Source organism: Pholis gunnellus (assembly GCF_910591455.1).
Source record: "Pholis gunnellus genome assembly, chromosome: 14".
In the NCBI taxonomy this organism is placed as follows: domain Eukaryota; kingdom Metazoa; phylum Chordata; class Actinopteri; order Perciformes; family Pholidae; genus Pholis; species Pholis gunnellus.
Window position 1 is genome coordinate 9,248,479 of NC_136541.1, and position 15,663 is coordinate 9,264,141.

The 15,663-nt window shown below is 42.4% G+C and overlaps 1 protein-coding gene across 1 annotated transcript in view; it reads left to right on the forward strand.

Moving 5' to 3' along the window:
- Positions 1-13,936, forward strand: part of LOC306706668 (receptor-type tyrosine-protein phosphatase mu) — a gene marked incomplete at both ends in the record, with an annotated part of 143,969 nt that extends 130,033 nt beyond the window's left edge. The window contains 10 exons of the mRNA XM_079173821.1: positions 1,671-1,787; positions 2,652-2,806; positions 3,999-4,134; positions 6,098-6,247; positions 6,648-6,821; positions 8,967-9,098; positions 11,006-11,131; positions 12,386-12,549; positions 12,764-12,899; positions 13,883-13,936. Of these exons, the coding sequence (XP_079029947.1) occupies positions 1,671-1,787; positions 2,652-2,806; positions 3,999-4,134; positions 6,098-6,247; positions 6,648-6,821; positions 8,967-9,098; positions 11,006-11,131; positions 12,386-12,549; positions 12,764-12,899; positions 13,883-13,936 (1,344 nt within the window). The remainder of the gene's footprint in view (positions 1-1,670; positions 1,788-2,651; positions 2,807-3,998; positions 4,135-6,097; positions 6,248-6,647; positions 6,822-8,966; positions 9,099-11,005; positions 11,132-12,385; positions 12,550-12,763; positions 12,900-13,882) is intronic.
- Between the last annotated feature and the right edge of the window lie 1,727 nt (positions 13,937-15,663).

Sequence of the window (15,663 nt, forward strand, 5' to 3'; positions counted from 1 at the left end):
ACTTTACTAGCACTGAACTTCCCCCCGATTGGGTTACAATCGAGATGAAAATGAAGGTCTTAAAGTACAGTGTAATGCTTTGACTGCCCGGGGATTTTCTCCACAAATTTTAAACACGTTCACACAGAAAGCCCCTTAAACTCAGGCACACCTTGATTTCGCTGATGTGCATTTTTGGTGGGGGCTTAAATGTAGCAGAGCTGATAATGATTCATGGGCCCATCTCTAGGTACCTCATTAGGCCGTTCCTCTACAGTAGCTGAGCCCAGCCCGCCCCGCCCCACACCTTCTCCACACCTGCTTAGCTGCGGTGCCGTCCTCGGCGGGCCCCGGCCCCCAAACCGTCTGTTATATGATCCTTGTCCAATGGCGGGTGGTAGGCACAGTTGGTCACAGTGACGGTGGCTCCTCAGAGGGCCCCATAAAAATCACTCCGCCATATCACAGTGGGCCATCTGCTCGGCACAGTTGCTGATGAACTCTGGGAAATCCTGGCACACTCTGTGTCCCGCTGGTTTCACACACAGGGGCGGCTTGGCGTGCTTTGATGTATGAGAGATTTGGTTTTGGAAGGTAGTGTGTAGATGAGGTGATGCTATGTTCCTTCTTTTCCATACACCTCATCCATATGAGCGAAAGAGTTCAAGTGCCGTGCACACACAGGGTCACGCGGTCATAAGTGGGCCCACGGAAAAGAAAATCTGCGTGTACGCTGGCATAATTTGGCCCAAAGGCTAATTCTACCCAAACTAGGCATCTGATTCAGAGTGATCTAATAAGGTAATGGCTTTTGTCTAATTCAATCTGGCTGGAAGCGGACGGTGGATTTGTGATTGTCATCGGGGATTAGTCATCAGGGGTGTCAGAGAGAGGGACCTGAACGTCCCCCCTCTGTCTGTGTCACTCCGCAAACCAAAATCTCATTTCATTCCTAATCAGCGCAAAGACTCCAACTGACATGAATATTGAATCTAGTTGTGGCTGATGTCACATTTATCCCTCATCAAAAAATGATCATTCTCTGATATACCTCCATGATCTCAGTCTCTACCACCAGCCTCACTCCCCGAGTATCTTCAGTTTAATTGAACGGGGGGAGATGGGGGGGAGATGGGGGGAGGGTAATATTTCCAGTGGGGTGTTTTAGGTTTCTGTTGGGAAATCTGTTTTAAACAACTGAGGGTTTATTATGTCACATCATTATTGGATTGGTATCATATCTCCCTCATCCAATTGTAGTACAATATTATTTTTTATGTTTTGTCCTATTTCTCCGCACCGGTAGTCAAAAACTTAAGGTGGACAAATCTTACACCCCCTCGGTGTAAATTCTGCTCTGATCCAGATCCCGTTCGGTCCACCTTTAGAGTCATTCTCCCTTTATCGACGCGAGAATGAAAAAGCAATAATGTGAGAAAGAGCTCTCCATCGATACATAAGATTTCCATTTACAGCAGATCCTTGACCAGGGTTTGAAACTAATGCGAAGCAAATCTAATTTGGACTTCGAAGAAATTAAATATCGGCAAACGGGGGATGACAATTATCTTTATAGGAAAAAAAATGATGGACAAACTTGAGTGTGCAGTGAAATACAGCATTGTTTGTATGCAAATGTGAATTCAATGCAGCGTGCAGGTGGTTATAAAACATGCTTTTGTCACTTTCAGGTAAAGTGCTGTAAGTACTGGCCTGATGACACTGAGATCTACAGAGACATCAAGGTGACACTGATAGAGACTGAGCTGCTGTCAGAGTACGTCATCAGGACCTTTGCTGTGGAGAAGGTACACTTCTTAACTATAGCTCTATTGACCACTAAGAGGTTTGAAAAAAACATTCATACTTTGTGCTCGGTACTAGACCTCAACATTTGGCTATTGAACAGTTTGTATGAAGAAGTTATGGGTTGTGTGCTTAGCTCATAAGCACCTTTTAAAAGTGTTTATTACTGTGACTTGAAGGTGTCCTTTATTAAAACAAGTTATCAAGGTCATAGCATTTGACTTGTGCTGCCAAATGTGTTGTCCAATGCTGTTTTCTCACTCAAGTTCCTCTCATTCCAACCAGCATGATCCTGCACAATAAGTTGCATCATTTTTGCTTTTTCCCCCTGCTTTTTATAGAATATACGTATATTTATATATTTTTAAGAGACTAATAAGTTTCTCCAGTGAGACCCATTGAGACCCTCTCTAACCATTACGTTCCTGCTGTGTAACTTTGAATATTGATTAATTACTGTCGAAGAACAAACAGTAATTTACGTTACAATCGGATATCATATAATTAAAGTGTGACTTCTTGTAATCCAAAGCAACAGGCGTTGAGTCCAATTTTAAAAAGTGCTGTTTATATGTTAAACTGACAGTGTCCAGATCATGGATGAAACATATAATCCTGTTCTACAGGCGGTAAAGAAATAAAGCTACAGCAGCCTTGGTCATCCTGTTTGCTCTTAGATAATGAAACTTTGCTCAACCCCTCCTCCACTTTGCCCATGAGGTGTGTGTTTGTATTCAATCCAACTCTGTATTTGCTTTAGAAGGACCTCTCGCACCGTCTGCACACTGTATCCTCTGTCTTCTCAGCACATCCCCGCCGTCCTCTGCTGTGCTTTGTGTGTTTAACATGATGACTTTGTTCCTCAGAGAGGGGCTCATGAGATCCGGGAGATCCGACAGTTTCACTTCACGGGGTGGCCGGACCACGGGGTGCCCTATCACGCCACGGGCCTGCTTGGGTTTATTCGGAGAGTCAAGTCCAAGACTCTGACCAATGCTGGGCCCATGGTGGTTCACTGCAGGTTGGTGTGCGCTGGACCTCCCTGTCTCATACTTTTGTTCCTACTCTGCCTAACCAGTCACTGCGTACTTGTGCACACCTCTTCTCTGTCCTACCAGGTGGTTGATTGTATTCTCCACGGTTTTATTCAGTCCGTAGATTAAAAAACGAGCAGTTCGCAGTGTTGTGGAGAGTAGACCTGTGCACACATGTAGATCATATATTTTGGAGACAAACCAGAATGTAAAAAGATTGATTATAATATAAAGATCAACACAATTTCCTCCAACGTGAGTGGCATTTGTTTGTCAGTCTTATTGCTGGTAGGTTAAACCATTTTGTCCTCCAAAGTTCTTTTGCTGTTAATGTGTCATTTCAACCAAATTACAAAAAAAAACATATTTTTTCATCGAACCATGCAGACAATGTTGGTTTTGAGATTCTTGTCTGAGAAAAATGTTCATTCAAACTTTTCGACCAAAGTCTGTGGAATATCCCGAGTACAGGGACATTCTGTTAACACCACAAACAAAATTCCAATCACCTTCAACTGTATTTAGGCAGAGTCAGAAAAATCCCTTTGACAATTATCTTAAAGTGAGAGTATGTAACTTTTGCGGCAGCCACTGTGGCTACAAGTGACCATTGCAGGATGATGATAGATGCTGAAATATGGTAAAAACATAATGTAACAGTAGCACAAGTATAATCATTTTAACGTCAAAATCAAAACCATACTGCCTACTATTTACTCAGTCATCGTGTACAGCACACTGCCTACTCAACAACAATTAATTACCAAAAGACTGTTCATACTGAAGTAAACGTATGCAGCAAATTTCGGATAAACTGACCACATATTGGAAAATCTAAATGGTTACTTTCCGGCCTGAAATAGTATTAAAACATATTAAAGTGACTTAACAGCTTTTAGCCTGGCTCAAAATCTCGATCATTGCGCAGTTTGAAGCAACACGACGCATCGCGAGTATGTCCAGTAAACTCGAGCCGCATACTCAGACATTCTTGCTAATCTAGCATTACTATGCAGTTGCAACGCACGCTACATATTCTATTTGACATCATACTTAGTATGAATACTAACAGTATTTAATGATGCTACATTGTCATGTTCTAGGTGCCCTCCTCCTCTGGATAAAAAAACTGCTTTCTATTGCACCCCTGAGGTTAATCATCTGTGTGTTTCCCTACAGTGCTGGAGCGGGACGAACGGGCTGTTTCATCGTCATCGACATCATGCTGGACATGGCGGAGAGAGAGGGCGTGGTGGACATCTACAACTGCGTGAGGGAGCTGCGCTCGCGGAGAGTCAACATGGTCCAGACTGAGGTACGGTAGATCTGGTCCCCCAGTGGTCTCACAAGAGCAGGGCCCGCCCACAGAGGCTCGTGAGTAAAAGGAAGAGTGAGGATGCAGATCGACAGGCTGCGGATTAACTAGTATCTGCGAGTAATTCTTAGCATAAGCCCCACTCCTCTGGTGCCCCAGAACAAATGCTCAGAATTCATAGCAAAGAAAGGAGCTTTTATATTATTATTTTCAGGGAAATTCATCATTACCTGACTTTTATTAGTCAGTTTTTCTACAGGATAAGATATCTTGTCTGTTAAGATTATTTTTTGACATTTTGCCAGTGACTGATGATGCCCATTATCTTTTCAAATGCAGCATAATTAGTTTTCATTTTTCAAGTTTTTTAAACAATAGGAATACATTTCATTCTGTGACTAAATGATCCAAATTATAATTGACCTCTATGTGACAGCTGTAGCACAAGTGCTCTTCAGTGCTTGTTTTAACCTGCTTGAAATATCAGATGAATTATGTTTATATTTACGGCAGATGTATTTATGGCGACAACTTTACATTTTTATGATCATTTCTCACAAAGACATTTATTGAAGTGCACACCCTAACTATTTCCCAGGATGCTAAGCACAAGTGCTTGGCAATACATGCTATAATAAACGTGTTTAGAGGCTTGTAACTGAAAGCATTTAGCTCATATTGATGGCTGAAAGCATCCCTGGCTCATCCTCCATCTCTATGCCAGTGTGGGCTACCAAAGGACTTTGTGCTTTCCTGAACACCGGCCATCTGGAGGTGTCCATAGTCTCGTTGGATGCATCATTTCACCGTAATTCCCTTTAAATCACAGGCGTCATTGGACTTAATGGGCAAATGTTTCATCGTTGACGTCCGAATTGGGATTTGAGTAACTGGAGACCAAATGTTGTTCACCCTGAGTCACTCTCCCCAAATTCAGTGACCTTCAAAGTGTGTGTGTGTACGCTTTCCCTCGCAGGTGTTCAGGCTCGCTGGCACGGCTCCTCAGCCTGCGGCCAGACACTAACTCTCCAACGTGGTTTAATCTGTTCGCGGAAATGAAAAGCCTTGTTGTTGTTTATAGTTTATGAGCTCAGATACAATCTATCAATTTGTGGATTCTGGTTTGAGCGCCGTGTTGCCGCCGACCCGCTGATCCCGCCCGAGCTATAGTCAAACTGTCCGGTCAGCAATTCACTCCCTGCGCTAGACTTAACAAATGGCAACACATGTTTCTCTGTAAATCTGAATATCAGTGACCCCTGTGCATGTGTGCGGATTTTGGTCCGAAGTGACAAGGGAGTGTCAGCTGAAAATGTCACTTCAGAATAGATTTGCGTCAAGCCTCAAGCTGTGTCACCATGTCGACTGCTTGACTGACTGATGTGAGGAGGAGGAGATGCGTCGCGATTTTCAGTTTTGCTCTGCATGAAGTTAAGGACAGGAGGGGTTGTTTTTGTTTTAAAGACGCCAGCCTTGTTCATGCTTTGTTCATGCTTTGTTCATGCTTTGTTCATGCCTTGTTCATGCTTTGTTCATGCTTTGTTCATGCCTTGTTCATGCCTTGATCATGATGATGATGAAGTTTCAAGTTTACTAAGGCCACCAAGGTTTGACAGGGTCATGAAAAACCTGAAAAGGTCACGGAATTTAAGAATATAATATTTCTTCCAGGCCTCTAAATATTTTATTTGAACGTTTTTAAAAAATCAGTTATATCGGCTATGTACCGAAAATATGCAAAATTATGTAATGTAACCTTTGCACACAGACAATGACAAATATTAGTCACAGAAACTGCCTCAGGGGTAAAGAATAATCATGGTAAGGTTGCGTAAAGGTCATTGAATTCTTCTTGCTGTGGAACACATTTCTGCCTTTGGTAAAAAAACAAAATCATATTTTGTTCGTTGTTGTGAGCCTTAGAAGCCTGATAGATCCGCAATGAGGATGCCGTTTTTTGCAGGAGCAGTATGTCTTCATCCATGATGCCATCTTGGAGGCATGTCTCTGCGGCGACACCACCATTCCTGCCAGTCAGCTCCGCTCCGTGTACTACGACATGAACCGCCTGGACCCGCAGACCAACTCCAGCCCCATTAAAGAGGAGTTCAGGGTGAGGGGTTCAGGGTTCAACACACAATAAGGAACTGTTTGCAAAATCCCTAATCAAGCATTATCTCAAGTGCAGGATACGTTGAAAACAACAGTAAACATGTTTTCTCTTGATGAGTGGCGCGGTCCCCCTCTGTGCCAATCAGTGGCAAATATATCACCTTGCTTTAATCTGTAATGGTAGCACCCCTCCTTGGACCAATCAGTGTTATATGAGATGCATCGCCCCCCCTAAGTTTCATCACAGTCACATCAGGGGAGTAAGAGCTATCGCTAATGTAACTGATTAAAGAATTGCATTGTTAATTACCATATTGGGAGATAATTAGCACACGCAAGACGCATGTGCCTACCTTCCAGCGTTGGTATGACGGTGCGTAATTCTGCTTCGACCCTGGCAGACTCTGAATATGGTGACTCCCACGCTGCGAGTGGAGGACTGCAGCATCGCCCTGCTGCCCAGGAACCATGAGAAGAACCGCTGCATGGACGTCCTTCCTCCAGACCGCTGCCTCCCCTTTCTGATCACCATCGACGGGGAGAGCTCCAATTACATCAACGCTGCGCTCATGGATGTAAGAGTCGAACGCTGTCGAGGACATTTCACTTTTTAGGAATAGTCACTTTACAGGGTCACTTAAAGGACCATTCCAGCGTTGTTGGAATTCTTGCTAATTGAATTCCTGTGATTTTAATGTGGTGAATTCACAATGAGTCACAAGGCAGGTAATTACGGCTGCCTCTCTCTGTGTGAGCTGAAACGTCCCCCCATGTTGCTTTTCTTGTCTAATCAGTAAAGTCAAAGCAGGTATTTTTACTTTTGACAGTTAAGGGAAAACATTATGGTCTATTAAGGAAACTGTAAGTGGCAGCGTTCTGATTCAAAGGACTTCTCTTTGTGTGATTATTTAACATCAACAAATAAGAAAATAGATTACGGTTTTTAAAATCCATTTTGTCTGAAATATCTTGAGGCAGAACTGTGATCTTGAGACTTTACCTCAAGGATTCCCGATGTAGCTTGAGATGTAAAGGGACAAGCATCACAAGACTGCAAATAGATACAACAAGAAACACAATGTGTAATATGAGATAGACAAACAGCCCCTTTCCCAGCCGCCCACAAAAGACATTGTTCATTGAAATTTACTCTGCCGACAAGTGTTCTTATATAAGAAGAGAAGTTGAGAATAAGTATATGGAGAGTATAATTGAATAAGAGGAGTCGGACTAATATCACAAGACTTGAGACTTGAAAGCAAAAATATTCTATTGTAAGGTCTCTCTACCTGATAAAATGTAAATTCTTTACACTATTAACAGTTGAGTTGAGGTTCAAAGTTTCAAATGTTGACCTTGTAAACTCAACAAAAACAGACCCACGTAATGCAAGGTTAATGTAGTTGCTGTCCTCGAGGTTGAAATCACATCACGGGATCTTCATCAGATAAAGATTGGAATTGTAGATGTTGAAATTCTGAACACATCAAGGACTTCTTGTACTGGTTAGGTTTTAAAGTTAAAGGTTATGGAAATGGCAGAATTGAGAATCAATATCAATACAGATAATGTCCATTTCATTGCAAACAACAAATTCCATCTAATGATGATGATCATGTGACATGATCAAATGGCAAATAAATAGACCTTGGGGTGTTATTTTTTGGTAAACTTTTAACAGGGCTTTATAAGAAAACTGTTTAAATGCATTTAAGTACGCTAGATCTTAAAATTATACAACCAAAAAACCCAGGACCTTGTGTCCTACTCTTTTCAAAGAAAGTAGCTAGTAGCGCTAGCTCCAGAAGTCCATAAATCTGGCAAGAATGTCGGCAACACTGACAGCCTGCGCCAGTCCTCCCTCCAAAGCCACTGCCCCAGGATTATCATTATAAACGTAAGCAACGAACATGGCTATGGTTACTACTCACAGCTGTTTAGCTAGCAGCTTCTGGAAGACTCCAGTGACGTGCAATAAGTGCATGGGTGGAGTGCATGCAGGCAGGTAGACAGACAGGTAGACAGACAGACAGGTAGACATGCAGGTAGCCCGTCCAATCATTACAGGTTAATTACAGTCCTGCGACAGCCACAGATATCAGATTTTTTTTCTTTCTTTTGTCAGAGCAATTGATTTATTGATTGCTGGATGTAATGAGAATTTCAACAAATATAATGAAAAATATTTTTGAAGAACATCACCAACCCTAGATTACGTTTTCCAATTGAGGCCTGACTTGGACTAAAATCAAAAGCTGTGTTTTCTGTCACAATAACTAAAATGCACCACAGGACAACTCAAAATATACCCGAAATGCAATGTATAGCAATTTTCAAGTGTTAAATGTATTCAGGTTAGACCTTACAAAGAACACCTTGACAAAGCTTGTGTCCATTGATGGACTTTTTGGCTCTTGCCTCGATTGAGAAGGCGACCTTTCAGGAACAGGATCCTCTCCGTCACCACCGGGCTAGCCAGAAACCACATTAGAAGCGCAGCGGCCTAATATAATCTCCACAGACATGGAATCTCCATTAAAACAGCACTCAGTGCGAGGCAGGTCAGAAAATGGAGGTCATTTTAATGGTTATTGGTTTATTCTCGGTAAATTGTCAGCTTACGTGCTATATAATATGCATGAGGTGTATGTAGCGACAGTGTTTCAAATCTTTCTTTTGCTTCTTTTTTCCCCTCTTCTACTTTTCTTGCTCTCCGCCAGAGTTACAAGCAGCCCTCTGCATTCATAGTGACCCAGCACCCGTTACCAAACACAGTGAAGGACTTCTGGAGATTGGTTCTGGACTACCACTGCACATCCATAGTAATGCTCAACGATGTCGACCCGGCCCAGGTAAACCCGACCTGATATGCGTGCATAAACACACACATGCAATACACAAAATAATCCTCGAGGGCTATTGCAAGAAGCACGCTGACACACAGATGAAGCTCTACCTTTCTGTATCTAATAAAGTCACACAAAAGGACAGCGTGGGAACTGGATCCAGGGAGAGATTGCTTTTTTTTTGTTTGTTTTTTTCTGTTAGTATGAACTCTAAAATGAATCTCTGCTGGCAAACCCATGCAATGTATATGTTTGAAATGAGGTGGATGCTGCGGAGTAGAAGAGGACTTGCCATGAAAGTGCGGTAGATGGAGAGACAGGCCTGTGGAAGAGCCTATCCAGATTCCTCAGCCCGAGGCTCTGTCATAACACCCGCGGATCAAAGCCTGAAGCCAGGCTTGCTCTCCCCATCCAAATCCCCTTCCCTAGGTGACTGACTGACTGGTTGACTGACTGGCTGGATAGAAAAGGCCTTTCATTCAATATTCTCACTGTAGCCAGCAAGCCAGCCAAGGAAACAGCACAGGTGGGAAAGGGGGGGAGGGGTGGGGGGGGGGGTTAGGCGTAGATGGAGACGAGGGAGGTGGAGGTTTACTATCTTCTCCATCAGCATCTTTCTTTTTGCATCTGTTGAATTTGTCAAATTTTGACAAGCTCTTAAAGGAAGCTAGAAGGCGGTGCTCTTGCTGCCACACAGACTGTAAACGTGGTTGTGAAAGCGTATATTTGTGTCCGTTTATATGCGTGGCCTGTTATTTGCATTCTTCTCAGGTAGTCAGATTTTCTTTTCCCTTGTTTGTTCATCACTCTGCATGTCGGCTTGTCTGTCTGTGCAGAATCTGTCCATCTGTGCGTATACGCTTCCACTCGTCTGATTAAGTGCTGTGAGGCCAGCGGTGTGCTCTGCAGGGGCCTGTTCTTCACTGGGCTTCCTCTCCTGAGGAGCGTCAATAGAGGAGATTTTTAAGCTCCCCTGATGCTGTCCCAGGCGTTTATTTCTTCTGCTGCTGCCAGAGCAGCCAATAACGCTATCAATTATTTGTTTATTCTTTAGTAGATCTATTGATTGCTTTTTCAACTGATTTACCAACCGTATACTTGAAAATGTGAGAAAAACACATCAAAGCCCAAGGTGACATCTACAAATAAAGAATGTAGCATCTGAACGCAATTGTTTATGACTGAGTGAGTGAAAAATTGTTTGCAAACTGAGCAACTAAAAGTAATGTACTGTAGTAATGGTTAAGATAGATGACTTTTATATCAATCAACCATCTTTTAATAAGTGTCTTCTTCTTTCGATTGCCTATTCTCAGATTGTCTCTCAGCCTGAAAAATATGTTTTTTTTTAAATAGCTTTTAAGCAAGATAACGTGTGTGTGTGTGTGTGTGTGTGTGTGTGTGTGTGTGTGTGTGTGTGTGTGTGTGTGTGTGTGTGTGTGTGTGGAGATAAAAACATTAGTCACGGTTTTCAAGGAATTTGTGTTTAATTTCTTGAACAAATGGTAAATTGATTAGGAGAAGGCTTTCGCTACAACACCTGTAAAAGTCTTTGGTCTATAAAAAATCCGGACTTTTCCGTTTCCTCTGTGAAGAAGCAATTCATCATATTGTAAAAAGAAAGCACTTCACATTGAATTACTCACCTTCGCTCTCTCTACATCTGGTTTCCCATTATTCGTGTCCTTAAAACTTTGTAATCCCACAGAAACCTCTTTAGCATTTATGTGTGAAGAGTTGAAATCAATGTCACTGGCTTCAGCTGGTATAGACTCCGAAACTAATGAATCATCTTCCATTTTATGTTTTCTTTGTTTTGTCTCTGTGTGTGTGTGTGTGTTTGTGTGTGTGTGTGCTGGTACACCCGCACTTTCCTGTGTGTGAATGTATGTGTACGTGCCTATTTTGTTTAGTTGTGCCCACAGTACTGGCCAGAAAACGGAGTCCACCGCCATGGACCCATCCAGGTGGAGTTCGTCTCTGCCGACTTGGAGGAGGACATCATCAGCAGAATATTCCGGATTTACAATGCAGCACGGGTACGGTGACATGCGAGGGTCACGCTTCAGAGTGAACGCCATTTGTTTAGGGGAAAAGAACAGACACTGAATTGATGTGATCATGTCGTTTTTTTCTGCTCTGCTGGCCAATTTATTATTATTTTTTTGTGTAACTTTTACAACTTGTTTGTCTTCTCCGTGGTTATCGTCGCAACAGCGAATTTATTCTGTGACTGCACACCTCACACGTCCCACTCATGTCCATTCAAGCTGTGCAGTGCCAGAGTCAGTCTGTCCTTTAACTATGCTGCTGCACCAGTGATTGGACCGAGGTGTGATCGCCTCGAGTCACATGTCTCTTAGACAGCTTGAGACATTTTCACACGTAGTTAAAAAAGGTAGAAGTTGAACTCCCCGACTGCTCCTTCAATAAACACCCTTTGGGTAGAACATGGACCTACCTGAAAAGGTCAGACCAGAGATTTCCTTTTCCACCACAATACAATGCAAAATAAACCACCTTTCATTTCAGAAACCATCTCCCCAAAGGGTTCACAAGATGAATCTGAGGATTGATGCGAGAGGAGAGAATGAAAAATATATTTCTTCTATTTTAAATTTTATATTTCAAATATATGAGCACCACAAACCAAATTCACTTTTTATTGAAATGGCACATTTCAGAGACGCATTTTATCCACAACTTTGGCAAATAAAAACATGCTCGGCTATATGCCTCAACAGGTAGCTCCGTCTATGTATTTTATGGTGTTTAACTTTGAGCAACCATACATCACTGCACAGTAAGGGTCCTGGCCTGCGCCGGCGTCACCTGCAGTCACCTGCGTAAGCTCCTTACCCGTACAGTCTGCCCACAGTTGTCAGCAATCGCATATGTGCGTGTTATAACACCGTCTGGACGGCAGAGGCACCACCACCACCGTGTTAAGTGGAATACAATCTAATCACACATGATCTCTGACAAGTGTTATTGATCGATACGTCTTGAGTGTGATTCAGAGTGTCTGTAGCTCTTAACTATCTGTCTCCAGCTGAGACTGTGCTCATCTATCAACCCATCTATCCGTGCATTCATCTCTTCAGCGACTCCTCCTGCCCTTATCCATCTATTGTCCTACTTCTCCCCATCATGGCTTAGCTTAGCTGCATCTTTACAGTCTGATTGCATCGTTGCACGGCAGCGATTACCCCCCCCCCCCCCCCCCCCCCCCCTCCCCCCTCGACTGTGTGTTTTAACCTGGGATAACCAGTGTGTCCTTCCTTCCCATCCAGCCTCAGGACGGCTACCGGATGGTGCAGCAGTTCCAGTTCCTGGGCTGGCCCATGTACAGAGACACGCCCATGTCCAAGCGCTCCTTCCTCAAGCTCATTCGACAGGTGGACAAGTGGCAGGAAGAGTACGACGGAGGCGAGGGACGCACTGTGGTCCACTGTCTGTAAGTCATCGCTACACTCAGAGTGCAGAGGGAAGTTCAGTCAGCACTGCCATTAAAAATGAAACATCTCCACCTACTGACTGAAGAGCTTCACTGCATCAAAACCCTGTGAAACTCCTCGTCCCTCAGTCAGCTTTATTGTCAATCCTTTCTGAAGCGAAACTTCAATTATCTTTCATTTTTTTAATGCTTGGCTTGTTTTTTATGAATCTAGGAATGGAGGCGGCCGAAGTGGGACATTCTGTGCCATCAGCATTGTGTGTGAGATGCTTCAACACCAGCGCTCTGTGGATGTTTTCCACGCTGTCAAAACACTAAGGAACAATAAACCCAACATGGTGGACCTACTGGTGAGGAGCATCGCAGCAGCACCTTTGTCAGACTTCTTTGAGTTTATTATAACCTCCCAAAGTACCTGATGGTATTTAATGGGGATACTCCAGCAATTTATATTACTTATATTAGAAGAAAGAAAAACTACCCTGGTAAATACTTCTTTTAAGCTCAATGCCCGTAGTTTTTAATGCTTTCTGTAATTTCCAAGCCCGTCCAGATTGGTGGATCACCCCTTTTAAAAGTCACAAACCTTTACTTTCTTTTGGTCGAGCAAGTTCCCCAACTTTACATGTACCGAGATACTATACATCTAAACCATTTGGTGATCACAGTAGATGATTAAATTCATGGAAATATTGAAAAAATATTATTTCACATGGGCCTTATTCAAATTGTATTTTACACTTTGATTCTCTTCAGATTATTGAAGTTATGAATAAAGAAATAAATGTTGTGTAACAAATTACAGTGAAAATATCATTCTAAGATACCGGCACGTTGATAAACAATCTAATTACACTGATATTTAGTCAAAGTGATTTTATTCAGTTTCTTTTGTTATTTGTTTTGATTAGTCATTTTAGCTCCATGTCTCAATTATCAAACAGGCAACCGACCCTCTTTGGGAACACAGATCCTCAGGGGCCACAAAACCTTGGCTTTACTCATATGGTCAGCTTTACATATATGTGTGTATGTACATATGTGTGAATATTTTAGTACAATTTGATTTAGCCCAATATCTGAGATGAAAAGGGCGTCCTGCTCTGTTACCTGATAAGGGCCTTGTCTTTATTTCAGATGATATTGTGTATGGTGTATTGGGGAGGAAGGGGAGGTTAAAGCTGTCAGTGTACTCCGTCAAAAAGTCGAATAGCTTCGGACCCTAATAGGGGCCCAGATGCTCTTTTTCTTCTTCTTCTCTGGGCTCTCTAGCAGCTTGATCTGGCCACGTACGCCTCTCTAATGTTTTTGTTTGTTTCCTCTTGTCTCGTAGGACCAATACAAGTTTTGCTATGAAGTGGCACTGGAGTACTTGAACTCTGGGTAACTCGGAGCTACTGAACCCGCCAGAGACTTAAAAGTTTGGGACATTACAGAAGACTGCAGCTCACACGTGTGCATTGTGCTAAGTGCGTGTGTGTGTGTGTGTGTGTGTCTTACCGACTCGACAGGAGCGAGGTATGCACATATAACCATACATGCAGCTCTTTTTTTGACCAGCTCTCTTCTTCTTCTAGATGGGGAAAGGTAACAGAGTTGTACAGTGTTAAATATCGCCGCCTGTTTCTGTCAGTACCGGCTAAGGAAGCCAGCAGGAGCACAATGAGGGTATTTTTTTTTTCTCCTCTGCTGTGAGTCTCCTCCTCTCTGGATCCCTCTTTCTCTCTGCCTCTGTCTCTCTCAGCCGCCTGTAGTCCCGTGGTTGTTGCCTTGATCCTCATTGGACGATGAGCGTTAAATATTCTCCAGTTTTCCGTGGAATGCGATTACACTGTAAATAGCGTTAACGTGTTCATTTTATTCTCTCTGATTTTAGTTTTTTTGCTCATTATTATAAGTCATTAAATGCAGGAGCTCAAAGCCTAAATGTTACTAAATGTCCTGTAAATTTCTGACTTCTAGATGATTGTTGCTTAATACTGTATGTTGGGGACAGCTGGCTCAGTCTACATCTGCTTACCTTATTTCCTGTACAGGGATCCAAAGCTTTATTTGCTCCTCCATTTGAATTCTTGTTGTGCATATTGTACATATTTCTGTAGATTATTTATTCACAGTATGTACTTTTTTTGTGACTCGCAGTAAGTGACAATCATGTGTTCTCTAGGTTTGGTTTATTGACTGTATTGTGTGCTTTTTTTTTTTGTTTTTTGGTCACTTGTGTGACAGATCAATTCCACTGTAAAGAAAAAAAAGATATTATATAAATGTATCTACAATATAAACATTGGATTATGTATTTCTGTCTTGGCATTAGGGGGACATCTGTTGGAGAAATGAGGAATAACACAATCACTTCCATGTTCACAGTATTGATCCGTTTTCAGGATTTTGTTCTAATGGTTTGCTGCTACATGAATGATGGCTTTCCTGCAATCTTGCAAATGGATACAGTTTTGTTTTGAAGTATGTTTGTTGAATGAAATGATGAAATGTAGGTTCTCACAGGCCGAACAGTCCCAACAGCGGGACCCTGATTGGACAACAAAACCACCACAAAGAGGTAAACCGCCTGACTCGTTACATTGCAGTTCACATGCTGCAAACTTGACTAAACGGGCAGTAGTTAGCACACGTTTAGTGAGAGGAACAAATGTTGCATTGTGATCATGTTGAAGGGTATATGGTAAAAATACGTATTTTTATAGTTATTTACAGGTCTGTTAACTTCTAAGAAGTATACAAAATATCTGCAATCCTTTAAAGGAACAGTGTTTAGGACTTGAGAGGATCTATTAGCAGAAATAGTAATGTTTTTCATTAGTGTTTCAGCACCTGAAACTAAGAATTGTGTTTTTGTTAGTTTAGAACGAGCCCTTCATACATTTTCACAGAGTCCCCCATGTTGCACCGCCATGTTTCTAGAGCAGCCCAGAACAAACTAACCAAACGCGGGCTCTCCACAGAGCTTTTCTCGGTTTTACGTTACCTGAAAGGCCATTGTAGTTCTCCAACACGCTTTAAAAGGAGAGAAGGGTGAGCAGAGAGATATTCAGTTGTTTGCATTCTGCAACCTCACCAGATGCCACAAATGATAATTATACTCCCAAACAG